Source organism: Myxine glutinosa, chromosome 2 (assembly GCF_964187855.1).
Source record: "Myxine glutinosa chromosome 2, kmMyxGlut1.1, whole genome shotgun sequence".
Classification (NCBI taxonomy): Eukaryota; Metazoa; Chordata; class Myxini; order Myxiniformes; family Myxinidae; genus Myxine; species Myxine glutinosa.
Window position 1 is genome coordinate 52,085,720 of NC_136262.1, and position 13,894 is coordinate 52,099,613.

General features: G+C 51.1%; 1 protein-coding gene across 2 annotated transcripts in view; it reads right to left on the bottom strand.

Moving 5' to 3' along the window:
* Positions 1-1,218: 1,218 nt before the first annotated feature.
* The window catches only part of LOC137421804 (uncharacterized), a 342,299-nt gene continuing 329,623 nt past the window's right edge, over positions 1,219-13,894 (bottom strand). For both annotated transcript variants that reach the window (XM_078773274.1, XM_078773273.1), the window contains exons 12-13: positions 2,800-3,006; positions 1,219-2,676 (exon numbers count right to left, since the gene is read on the bottom strand). In XM_078773274.1, coding sequence (XP_078629400.1) covers positions 2,420-2,676; positions 2,800-3,006 — 464 coding nt within the window. In that variant the 3' untranslated portion in view covers positions 1,219-2,419. The remainder of the gene's footprint in view (positions 2,677-2,799; positions 3,007-13,894) is intronic.

Below are 13,894 nucleotides of genomic sequence, written 5' to 3' on the forward strand. Positions count from 1 at the left end.
TAAAAATGACCTCCGATGATGAGATCCATATTTTTTATTCTTATTTAACTTAGCGCATTTCAGCGAGGAACATTAAACACTGAATCTCAGCCTGTGCCAGAGTAGCTCGCTGATTCGCTCAGAGCGATCACGTGATGTTCCATCCTCGCCGCCAGACCCCCCTCCTTCCCCCCTCCCCTTCCCCCTCCTTCCCTCTTCCCCCCCATTCCCCCTTGCCCCCTCCACCCCTTTCCTCCCCCTGCCCCCTCCCCGTCCACCCCTTCCCTCCCCTCCCCCTGCCTCTCCCCTTCCCCCCCTCCCCTCCCTCCCTCAAGATTGCATGGCTGTGTGCTTGATTATATATACCTGTCAGCAATGGGTGTGGCTGAAACAGCCGAATCCACTAATTAGAAGGGGGTGTCCGCATACTTTTGGCCATGTAGTGTATATTCCCCATGGCTAGTCGGTCATACGTATGAAGTTTTGCATGAATCTGTTAAGCGGTTCTGGAGAAGAAGATTTTTTATGTTTTTATTTTCAATCAAGTATGGCCACCAAACCACCTGTTCAATGACATTATTCATTTAATTCTTTACTCGCATTGGGTTGTAGATCAGATATATGATGTTTCGAATAAGGATTTTGGTTCAACCAATTATGGCTGGAATACCACTTCACCAATGAGATCAGCATTATCACCCTATTTACTCATTGAGGAATTGATGACATATGCTAAATTTATTTTAAAAAATTCGTTGAAAGGTATCAGAGAATATCTCCCATCTTTTTGTTTTCATACAATATGGCTGCCATAGCATGTGACTTATGTCAGAGTTATCAACAAAATATTCACCATTGGGAGTTCCTCCTATGTTTAAAGTTTCACGTCAATCAGATAAGCGGTCGCAGAATTTTTTTTTTTTTAAGTGAAAATATATATTATAGACAAAGACACACAGACACACAGATAAACACAAGGGCGTTACAATAATCTCGGAACCCCTTTGGGGCGAGACTAATAAGACCCTTGAGGAATATGGACCCCAAATAATTTGTGGTCATATAAAAATACTTGAGAGCATGTATTCAAGCAATTTCATAAAATGTCATTTTGGGTCAAGGGATGAATGTGTATGATCGAGTAGATTGATAAGATGGCCCAACAAATGCTTTCGATCTTGTATTAAGTGTTATTGTGGAAGCACTGACAATTCACAAGAGAACATGACCAGCTGTTAATCAAACAGGTTGCGAAAGTGTTCAGCAGCAAAACAAGAATGGAATGCGAAAAATTAGAATGCTGCATATTTATAAGTATTATAAAAATGCTGTTCGTAAAGCCAGGTTAGTAATATTAGTTGCTCATTGTCAGTCATAATTTGTACAAACAAAGTTATAAATAAGTACAGCCACTGTTTGCTGCCGTTTCTTGAGCTTAAAGATCAATTGACCTCGTTACATTTTGTTTTCTTCACTGTATAAAACATTAAATTAAACGTAACAGTGTATATACAGTCATGGCCAAAAGTATTGGCACCCTTGCACTTGTTTCAAATAACTCACAATTTTCTCCAAAAATAAGTTGAAATTGACAAAAGTATTTGGTCTCCACAATTCTTTATTTCACTGTCAATATTACAGAACCTTTGTTTTTGAATCAGAACCTAATATATCCTTTTAAATCAGAAAATAAAAAGAAATGGCATTGCCAAGTGTTCAATGGGATATTACAGACCCCCCCCCCCAGCCCCTCCCCCACAGGTGCTCAATGGGATTTAGATCTTGACTCATTCCTGGCCATTTCAGAACAGTCCAGCGTTTTGTCTTGAACCATTCATGGGTGCTATTTGAAGTGTGTTTGGGTCTTTGTCCTGTTGCAAGACCCATGACCTTCGACGGAGGCACCCTTCACAGCACTGGAAACATCGCCCTGCCCTCTACAATCTTGACTAACGCAGCACTGAGACATCTCGTGTCAAAATCACGAAACTTCACACTCGATGGCAGGAAAGAACTAATGTGCGGACCGCGCTTTGTTTCATTTGAATATCTTTACCTGTTTTGGAGAAAAATAATAAAGGAGGCATTACTTTTCAACATGCCCTCATAGCATGCAATTCCTTTGTAGTCACATGCCAAAGACTTTTTAAAAGTATTACCCAAATAAAGAAGCATATTTAGTTTAGGTCCTGGGAGCTTGGTGTGCCTATGAACTTTTGAACACCAAATTAACCATACAGTTGGGATATTTGAACCATTGACTAAAACGTCTGTGTTAAAAAATTCTCACTACACCCACCATGGTTATCGTAAACACCAAATTTTTCTCCAGCTTATAAGTAGCTTACAAATTGAATCCAGAATAGATCATCACAGCATCATCATTCTAATTACAGCCGAAAACATAACCTCCGCTGATGGAGGTAACGATTTCCACCATTTAAATTAATTTTGTAAAGACTATTCTTTGTATGTCAGCATGGTGTCCAGAGATATTTGTCTTTGATGCAATTTCCTTTGCCACTCGTTCCACGGCCTGGTTATTCTCCTCACAGTCATACATGCCATCTGATTCGAAGAAGAAGCAATCCACCACGACAAGGACATTCTCTGCTTGGATGTGCTCGGCACTGTGATGCGCCTTTCGGTACGTTTCCTTTGGAAAGTTATTCATCACAATCAGTACTGCAGGTTGGCCTGAAAGCAAAGCAGAGACTTTCATTATCTCACCAAACATCGCTTTGCTTTATATGAACTGCAATTGTTCACACATAATTCATACAATTTGAAAGAATTCATGATGAAAATTTCACTTTTTACCCTTAGCATGTCCAAGAGCTTTGTTGGCTTCGGTAGCCACTTTGGAGGCATTGACACAGAAAATGAGGCCAGGCATGGGACCGCAAGTGGAGAGGTCTTTTGGAGATCTCACATTCACGTACTGCTCATGCAAACATGATCGCAGCTTCTCCAAAAAGTCATCTTCTGCTCCGTGTGATTTTCCATGAACATAATACTGAACTTGAACTGAAGATAATACAAAGGTAAGATTAACAACAATGTCAAAGTTCTGCTTTTATTTTTTAAATCGACAAAGTCCGATGAGCATTCGGGGTGAATGCAAAGTTTTGTCTTTTCACCAAATTAAGTCGAATCTTGTTTTTCTTCTTCACCCAATTTGTACTGTGGACTATAATTCCCTCAAATTGTAAAATCACGTTTTATTTTACATTTAACAGCAGAATGCAAGCACAATTTTATCGATGCTCTTTTGGGGTTTATTGCAGTTCTTGAGCCCCTCTCAACATTGTGCTATGCATTTTCCTCCTGTTCTTTCTTCTCTGTTTGGGGTAAGTGAGGATCAGATTTTGAGAATTAGCCTCCAATGATGGGATGGCAATGACATGGAGAACCTAAGAACTAAATGCTATGTTTACACTCAAAGGGTCACAATGTGAATCAGCGCTGCATATTTCATGATACTTTACATGAAGACATTGAACACAGTTATAAATTCAAGATGGCAGACGAAGGATCCGGCTTATTTAAGTATTCCGAGGTGATTGCAAGTTTTGGAAGCAAGTTGGGATATCTGATCTGCCAAAGACAGGTTATAGCTGATTCTGATGCCAAGGAACTCCAGAGACATACATGGGGTTTCATGAACTTCTCAACATCTGTCCCGTTAGATTTTGCTGTTTTTTTGGTGTGGAAACTATGACTTGCAGAATAGCTTAGACTTAGAGGAACGCACACTTGCCTTTGATTTGTCTAGCCCGGAATTGAGGATGCACCCATTTTACAGCACTGGTCATTGGTGGATGTTCAAGATCCCAAGGTGTCTTTCATGAAGAGTGAGCTTGTTATCATCAGCTCCTTAACCAAATTCTAGATTGTTATCAAGTTTTGGCGAATGTCAAGCTGAGCAAGCCAGTTTGTGAAAAACCTGGTTCAGAAACATTGCCTGGTCGACCCCACAAGAAGGTGGAAAAATTGGGGCGGTTGGTAGTCGTAGTAGTATTAGTAGTAGGAGTAGTAGTAGGTGGCATGGAAACCATGGCAATAGAGATAACATGCTTTTTATAATATTCTGGTCATTATCAAACACCAGGGGAAGAAAAACAATAATCCTTCCATTCAAATGCAGTACTGAAGGAGCTGTGCTCCAACGCGAGTCGAAAGGATTGACGCGACCAAAGACGGAAATTCGTCCGAGTTGCTTTATTGCACGTATCAAACTCGGGTACTCTGAAAAGCCCGTTTATCGGGCAGCAATATATATACACATTTATGCCGGAGCGTTTGCCCGGGAAAAGCGAGACCGGGCATGCCCGGGTGTCAAGGGCGAGTCCTGGAAAGGCGAGTCTGGACCTGCCCGGGCATCCTGGGCGAGCCTTGGAAAGGCGAGGCTGGGCGTGCCCGGGCGCTCTGGGCGAGCCCTGGAAAGGCGAGAGCGGGCATGCCCGGACGCTCTGGGCGAGCCCAGGAAAGGTGAGAGCGGGCATGCCCGGGCGTTCTGGGCGAGCCCTGGAAAGGCGAGAGCGGGCATGCCCGGGAAAGACGAGACCGGGCGTGCCCCGGAGGTTCGGGCGAGCCCGGGAGAGGCGCGTCTGGGCCCGTCCGGACGTGGCGATTGCGCCCTGGCCGCGTCCTGGCAGGTGCAAGGCGATTGTGTACACCCAGCGGTAACCGCTACACACGCCCCTCCAGAATCGACCTGCACCGGCAGGGTCAATTTAAGGGGGGTCCGGATGACCAGGCCGAAAGCGACCCCTGGAGGGTCGTGGGGGGGGCGTCCAATGTGGTGGTGGGTGGTCGAGCGGGGGGAACTGTGGACGGGGGGCGGCCTCGCTGCGGAGGAAGGGCCAACCGTGGTGGTCGGTCGACGTCCACGTGCGCCGGTTTGAGGCGGTCCACAGAAATCCGGTCCGACCGGCCGCCGAAGTCGACGACGAATGACTTGTCGCCCCGTCGCAGGACCCGGAAGGGCCCGTCGTACGGCGGCCGGAGTGGCCCCCGGTGTGCGTCATAACGCACAAAGACGTACTCCGCTGTGCGAAGCGCCGGGGGGACGTAGGACTGGGGGCCACCGTGGCGGGACGTTGGCACGGGGGCAAATCGTCGGGCGGCCTCCTAGAGGTCCGAGCGCTGGCATGCGGCGGACCAGGGACTGGCAGCATCGGGCACGAACTCGCCTGGGACGCGGAGTGGCTGGCCGTAGACGAGCTCGGCGGCGGATGCCCGGAGGTCCTCCTTGGGGGCCGTGCGGAGGCCCAAAAGGACCCACGGCAGCCGGTCGGCCCAACCGTCGTCATGAAGGCCGGCCATGAGTGCGGCCTTCATGGAGCGGTGAAACCGCTCGCACAACCCGTTGGCTTGGGGGTGGTAGGCCGTGGTGCGGTGCAGAGTGACTCCCAACAAGCAGGCGACCACGCCCCAAAGTTCGGACGTGAACTGTGGGCCGCGGTCAGACGAGATGTCCGCCGTTGCGCCAAAGCGTGCGACCCATTTGGCGATGAACGCCTGCGCCACGTCGGCAGTGGTGGTGGAGGTGAGGGGCACGGCCTCCGGCCACCTGGTGGTCCTGTCCACCATGGTGAGCAGGTGGGTGAACCCCCGCGATGGGGGCAGGGGACCCACCAGGTCCACGTGGACGTGGTCGAAACGCTGTTCAGGCACGGTGAAAGGTGCCAGCGGGGCCTGGGTATGGCGGTGGACCTTGGCCCGCTGGCAGGCCGTGCAGGCGTTGGCCAAGTCGCGGACATCCCGTCGAAGGCCGTGCCAGGCGAAACGCGCCGACACCAGCTTCTGAGAAGCTTTCCGGCCCACGTGAGAAAGGCCGTGGATGGAGGCGAAGATGCGGCGCTGCCAGGTAACGGGTACGATGGGGCGAGGCTGGCCCTGGGAGACGTCGCAGAGCAGGACAGTGTCCGCGAAGGGGATGTCGGCCAGGCGGAGGCCTGTGTCCGCCGCCCGGAGGGCCTGCACCGTGGTGTCGGTGGTCTGGTCGGCCGCCATGAGCGCGAAGTCCACGCCGAGGTGGACCGCGTTCGCGCTGGCCCGAGAAAGACAGTCAGCCACGGCGTTGTCTTTGCCGGCGACGTGCCGGATGTCCGTGGTAAATTCCGACACGGCGGAGAGGTGGCGCTGCTGGCGGGCCGACCACGGCTCCGTGACTTTGGCCATTGCGTAAACCAAAGGCTTGTGGTCGACGAAAGCCGTGAACGGGCGGCCCTCCAGGAGGTGGCGGAAATGGCGAACGGCCAGGAATAGACCGAGGAGCTCACGGTCAAACGTGCTGTATTTTAACTCGTTCGGCCGGAGTTGCCGGCTGAAAAAAAGCGAGGGGCTGCCAAACCCCGTCCACCCATTGTTCATGGATGGCGCCCACCGTGTAGTTGGAGGCGTCCGTAGTGAGGGCGATGGGCGCGTTGAGCACCGGGTGAGCCAGCAGCGTTGCGTCGGCGAGGGCCCGCTTTGCGCTCGCGAATGCCGCGTCCATGGCCGCGGACCAGACGATGTCATGCTTGGCCGGCTTGCCCCGGAGGACCTCGTAAAGGGGCCGCACGAGCTGAGCAGCGCGGGACACGAATCGGTGATAAAAATTCACCATGCCGAGGAACTCTTGTAGGATCTTGATGGAGCGGGGACGCGGGAACGTGGTGATGGCCTCGACCTTGGTCGGCAGCGGCACGGCCCCGGTCTTGGTGATGCGGTGGCCCAAAAAGTCACGGTCGTCGTGCCGAAGTGGCATTTGGCCGGGTTGACAATAAAGCCGTGCTCGCTGAGGCGACCGAACAGTGTTCGGAGGTGGAGGAGGTGCTCGGCGCGGGACGTGCTGGCGACGAGGATGTCGTCCAGATAGACGAAAAGAAATGGCAGGTCACGCAGCACGCCATCCATCAAGCGTTGGAACGCCTGGGCCGCGTTCTTGAGGCCAAACGGCATCCTCAAAAATTCGAATAGGCTGAACGGCGTGATGACGGCCGTCTTCGGGATGTCGGCCGGCCGGACAGGCACCTGGTGGTATCCCCGTATCAGGTCAATTTTTGAAAATATGACCCGTCCTGCCAAACGGGCGGAAAAGTCCTGGATGTGCGGGATCGGGTACCTGTCGGGGGTGGTAGCATCGTTGAGGCGGCGGTAGTCGCCACACGGGCGCCATCCGCCCCCCGGCTTTGGCACGATGTGCAGTGGTGAGGCCCACGCGCTATCGGAGCGCCGCACGATGCCAAGGCGCTCCAACGCGTCGAACTCGGCCTTTGCCACGGCGAGCTTGGCCGGGTCGAGGCGGCGGGCCCTGGCGTAAACCGGCAGGCCCGTAGTGGGTATGTGGTGCTTGATCCCTTGTCGCACTGCAACGGCCGAAAACGTCGGCCGCGTGAGGGCCGGGAATTCCGCGAGCAGGCGAGCGAACTCGTTCGCCGTCGGGAGGGCGCATGCCAGTTCGGTCGGCACGGAGCTGCTCATCGTACACGCCAGGGAGCTGAAGGTCTCGGCGTTGACAAGGCGACGTCGTTTGACGTCGACCAGCAGCCCGTGCGCGCAGAGGAAGTCGGCGCCCAGCAAAGCCATGGGGACGCTGGCGGTCACAAAGGTCCACTGAAAGCGCTGGCTGCCGAAGCAGAGGGTGACGTTGCGCGGGCCGAAAGTGCGTATGGCCGATCCATTAGCAGCAACCAAAGAGGGGCCGCAAACGGCGTTCCGCCTGTCCTGCTCGGAGGCGGGTATGACGCTCAGTTGGGCGCCGGTGTCACAAAGGAAACGCCGCCCGGACGCTTTGTACTTATTAAAAAGCAAGTTGCCCGAGTGGCCGGCGCTCATGGCTGGTAATGAACGCCTGCCCGGCCGTTTCCCGACTTGCCGAAAGTGCACGGGGGTCGGCATGTCCGAGCCTTGTGTCCGAACCTGGCATGGTAATAACACCACGCCTGGTCAGGTGGAGGCCCCGGCCGTCGTGTTGGAAGCGGTCGGCGTGGCGTGGCGGCCGCCAGTTGCACTGGCAGTTCGGCCTTCAACTGCGCAAGGCGCTCGGGCGTCGTGGGCGTCGCCTCGGACGGCGGCGGGCTCCAGGTAGCCGCTCCGATGTGCTGGCCCGCCGAGGAGATCTTGTCGGCTTCCCTGGCGAGGGCGCGGGGATCCGTGATCGACGTGCCAGCCAGGGCGAGGCGTACCGGGTTAGGCAGCTGGCGAAGGAACAGCTCGCGGAATAGAAAATCCGGAGAGTGCTCACCGAGCAACGAGGCATGTAGTCCATGCGCTCGGACGGGCGCGTGTCGCCGAGCTCGGGCAGGTCGAGCAGGCGCCGTGCGAGTGCCGCCGGTGAGAGGGCGAAAGCGTCAAGGAGGAGCGTCTTTATCGCGTCATACTTGTCAGCAGCTGGCGGGCACTCGAGGAGGCTCAGGGCGTGGCCCGCCGTGGCGGAGCCGAGCGCTGCCACGACATGGTGGAAGCGGGTGTCGTCGGCGGTGATGCCTCGCAGGGCGAACTGGGAGTCCACCTGGGTGAACCAAACAGCCGCGTGAGCCTCCCAGAAGGTAGGCAGTTTAAGAGCCACTGCCATGTCCATGTTCGGGGTCAGCAATGAAGGAGCTGTGCTCCAATGCGAGTCGAAAGGATTGATGTGACCAAAGTCGGAAATTCGTCCGAGTTGCTTTATTGCACGTATCAAACTCGGGTACTCTGAAAAGCCCGTTTATCGGGTAGCAATATATATACACATTTATGCCGGAGCGTTTGCCCGGGAAAAGCGAGACCGGGCATGCCCGGGTGTCAAGGGCGAGTCCTGGAAAGGCGAGTCTGGACCTGCCCGGGCATCCTGGGCGAGCCTTGGAAAGGCGAGGCTGGGCGTGCCCGGGCGCTCTGGGCAAGCCCTGGAAAGGCGAGAGCGGGCATGCCCGGACGTTCTCGGCGAGCCCTGGAAAGGCGAGAGCGGGCATGCCCGGACGCTCTGGGCGAGCCCTGGAAAGGCGAGAGCGGGCATGCCCGGGCGTTCTGGGCGAGCCCTGGAAAGGCGAGAGCGGGCATGCCCGGGAAAGACGAGACCGGGCGTGCCCGGGAGGTTCGGGCGAGCCCGGGAACAGCGAGTCTGGGCATGCCCGGGAGAGGCGCGTCTGGGCCTGTCTGGACGAGCCCGGCATGGCGATTGCGCCCTGGCCCCGTCCTGGCAGGTGCAAGGCGATTGTGTACACCCAGTGGTAACCGCTACAGTACCACCATATCCTGGATTCAGATGCATGCATTTGCTTTTACATGCTTTACCACCAAGCATGTATGGGTTGGCTGTACACACCAGAGAGAGGATGATGTCTGGGTAGGAGAGACCCCACAGAAATCTCTTATCATGAGACTTCCACAATTGACATTCTCACATTGTTAGCATTTAAGCTGCCGAATAGAGATAGTTTAGGGGCTTATTTCTTGGGAACATTCCATTGCAAGGATTTACCATCACCAGACCAATGAGAGGCTGTCTTATCTGCCATCACAGTGTCTTACAATCCAGTATAGTACATGTTTTACAACATGGCTGCCCTTACACCAATGTTCTGTGTACATTATTGGTGAAGTATTTAGGAACCCTCTTCTCTGCAAGTTGAAACAAAACAACTCCATCCAAAATCCTGTTCTTGCTCAAGTTTTCTTCAACTTATTTTGTCCTATGGATACCATCAACCTCAAGACAATGAAACAGGGAAAGGGGATGAGCGAAGAATCAAAGGAGCTTGGAGCTTCAATGTCATTACAAAGCACCTTGAGATACTACGCCACAAAGGAAATGGTAATGTTTAATTACTGTCGATCTCTTCTCATATAATCCAAATTATAACATAAATCTTCAATATGGACACACACAAATTTTAATGTATATTTGATGCCACATTAAACCATGTGATAACTGCACTGAAACAGACATAATGTCATTTTGTCATATTAAGGATCATCCTGATACCTACATGAGGATGTTGACGGAGTCGTTTGAGGTTTTTCTTGATCAGAACACTTTGCAGAATTTTCGGACTTGGATTGGTTACCATTTATCTATTTGAGGAAGAAAATCAAAATTATAATCATACATTACAACAACATTGTTGTTAAATTATCTTCAGTGATTTATTCCAATGTTCTTTGCAGTACAGTACTGTGTTTTATTCATCTTATTAATCACTAAAGGTAGAGAACCTGAATTAAAACAGATATATGACTGATATCAGTTTTGGTTCATCGATGCTTCCATTGCTTTTTATGGTCAAAATAATCCACACACACTCACACAAGTTGTGGTCACAATCAATTTGTACACTGTCACAAGTAATCCTGAAGATGATATTCACATGGAAGAGGTTGCTGTCTAAAACCAGAAGCAAAAGTGATGTAGATACAGTGCCCTCCATAATTATTGGAACAGTGAAGTCAAATTTGTTATTCCCCTGCGCCCGCGAAGCGAAAAGCAGAGTTAAGCATTCGGTTACCAATGCCGTGCGTACGTGCATACATGTCTGCATTTTTAAAATTCATTTTTATCGGCACCGTTGGTCCCATTGGCACGAAACTTTACCAGAGGAGTTCCTCTGCCTGTAGAATTTTTTTGTTCAAAATTATGCCGTCATAGGTCATGTGGTACAGACGCCATATTGGAAAAACGTTACACCTCTATCTCCCAAACCGCTCAATGGAAAAAAATTAAACGTTGATATGTTGATGATGATGTCATCGGTGCCTTCATTATGACGTCATAATTTGACAAGTACAACGCTTGATCTGATCAGTATAAATATATATTTTTTTGTATACATAATCGAGGCTCGTGAAAGAGCTAACATTTATCACACAATCAAATCAAACAGACAAACAAACAAAGTATATAAAATGGGGAACGGTAGACAAGATGGGGAGAGAAGGGGAAGCACATAAACACACCATTTGAGAGCAGGGACATCGGGAATGTGTGGGAGGGAGAGGGCTTGGAGCGAGGCGGCGTGGGAAGTGGGGGGTGGTGGGGGGTGGGAGAAGTATAAACACAAGGACATCAAGGACTTCCAGGAAAGAAGTTGGCATTTAAAAAAAGTGGATTTGGGGTGAAATTAGCGGTGGTAGAAAAGATAAAGGTTTTGGATGGGGGAAGATAGGATATGGTGGTGAACAGCTGTTTTAAAGACCTGGAGGGAGGAGTGGGTTTGAAGAGAGTGAGGAAGTTTGTTCCAAGGCGGGAGAAAAGAGGAATGAAGGAGTGAAGGTGAGCAGAGAGTCTTGATTTTGGCAGTTTAACCATAAGAGGGTTGCAGGCAGATCTTGTGCGACCTGTAGGAATATTTGGGGGACAGAGCCCAGAGAGAGCTGGAGGAGCAAGGCCGGAGAGGAGTCGGTAGAAGACAGAAAGACCACCAACCTGCCTGCGGTGAGTAAGTGAAAGGCCCTCGGAGGTAGCTTATCACGGGAGATTCCAATGATTCTGAACGCTTTGGTTTCAACAGCGTGAAGACAAGCTAGGTGTGAGGCAGGAGCACCAGCCCAGTGGGGAGAACAGTATTCCAGTGAGCTGCGGATGAAAGCCTTGTTTGTGGTGAGGAGCTCAGGTGTGCCAAGGAAGGACTTCGCACGACGGAGGATGCCCAGTCGGCGACTGGCTTTGGAGGCCAGATTTGAAATGTGGCTTTCCCAGGAAAGATCATGGCAGATAGTGAGACCCAAAACTTGAGTGACAGAACTTCTTGGAGAGGATTATTCAGAAAGTGCATGGGAGGGGAGGGATTGTTCGAATGGTGGATGGAGAAATGGTGGAGAAAGCACCTCAATCAACTGCCAAACAGATTCAAGCAGACCTTCAGACACAAGGTACGACAGTTTCAACTTGCACCATCCGTCACAAACTCAATGAAAGGGGGTTCTATGGTAGGATACCCAGGAGGACCCCACTGCTGAGAGAGAGACATAAGAAATAAGAAAGCCCGAAAAATAAGAAAGCCCGAAATAAGAAAGAGAGAGACATAAGAAAGCCCGAATTGAGTTTGTCAAAACACACCTGAACAAGCCAAAATCCTTCTGGGAGAATGTCCTGTGGACAGATGAGACCAAATTAGAGCTTTTTGGTAAAGCAATCATCTTTATGTTTACAGAAAACAAAATGAACCCTTCAAAGAAAAGAACATCTTCCCTTTTTATGTGATGTTTTGGGGTTGCTGTGCTGCCTCTGGCACTGGGTGCCTCGAATGTGTGCATGGCATCTTGAAATCAGGAGATTACCAAGGCATTTTGGAGTGCAATGTTCAACCCAGTGTCAGAAAGATAGGTCTCCGTCGAAGGTCATGGGTCTTGCAGCAGGACAATGACTCCAAACACACTTCCAAAAGCACCCAGGAATGGTTCAAGACAAAACGCTGGACTGTTCTGAAGTGGCCAGCAGTGATTCCAGATCTAAATCCCATTGAAAGCCTGTGGGGATATTTGAAAACAGCAGTTGGGAGAAGGCACCCTTCAAATCTGGGAGAACTGGAGCAGTTTGCACAAGAAGAGTGGGCCAAACTGCCAGCAGAGAGGTGAACGAAGCTCATTCATGGCTACAGGAAGCGCTTCACGATAGTTATTTTGTCCAAAAGTTGTGCTACCAAATATTAAGTCGAGGGTATCAATAATTTTGTTTATACCATTTCTTTTTTTCTGATTTAAAAGGACATATTCAGTTCTGCATAAAAAACAAAGGTTCTGTAATATTAACAGTGAAATAATGAATTGTGGAGACCAAATACTTTTGTCAATTTCAACTTATTTTTAGAAAATTTTTGGGTTATTTGTGAAAAGTACAAGGGTGCCAATATTTTTTAGCCACGACTGCATCTCTGAAACCACTCCGTGGAAAAAATTGAGACCTGGCTCATTGTCAACTACTCCCCATGGGGAATAAGATATGTTAATGATGATGTCATCATCATCATCATCATTGATATTTAATCAATACTCCCGTTCATTTATATTCACATGGTGTCGTCGACGGTGGTCCGTGGTGTCGTTGAGCCACGCCCAGCCCTTCCCATCACCGTGTGTCTCCTGGCAACACCGACGGCGCTATCCACGAACCCCGAGCTTCTTCCAACGACCGAGCAGCTCGTTTGCACGACGTGCTTGAGGCCTCCTTTCCTGCTTCCTGAGGCTCGTTTGCACGATGTGCTTGAGGCCTCCTTTCCTGCTTCCTGAGGCTCGTTTGCACGACGTGCTTGAGGCCTCCTTTCCTGCTTCCTGAGGCTTGTTTGCACGACGTGCTTGAGGCCTCCTTTCCTGCTTCCTGAGGCTCGTTTGCACGATGTGCTTGAGGCCTCCTTTCCTGCTTCCTGAGGCTCGTTTGCACGACGTGCTTGAGGCCTCCTTTCCTGCTTCCTGAGGCTCGTTTGCACGACGTGCTTGAGGCCTCCTTTCCTGCTTCCTGAGGCTCGTTTGCACGACGTGCTTGAGGCCTCCTTTCCTGCTTCCTGAGGCTCGTTTGCACGACGTGCTTGAGGCCTCCTTTCCTGCTTCCTGAGGCTCGTTTGCATGACGTGCTTGAGGCCTCCTTTCCTGCTTCCTGAGGCTCGTTTGCACGACGTGCTTGAGGCCTCCTTTCCTGCTTCCTGAGGCTCGTTTGCACGATGTGCTTGAGGCCTCCTTTCCTGCTTCCTGAGGCTCGTTTGCACAACGTGCTTGAGGCCTCCTTTCCTGCTTCCTGAGGCTCATTTGCACGACGTGCTTGAGGCCTCCTTTCCTACTTCCTGAGGCTTGTTTGCACGACGTGCTTGAGGCCTCCTTTCCTGCTTCCTGAGGCTCGTTTGCACGACGTGCTTGAGGCCTCCTTTCCTGCTTCCTGAGGCTCGTTTGCATGACGTGCTTGAGGCCTCCTTTCCTGCTTCCTGAGGCTCGTTTGCACGACGTGCTTGAGGCCTCCTTT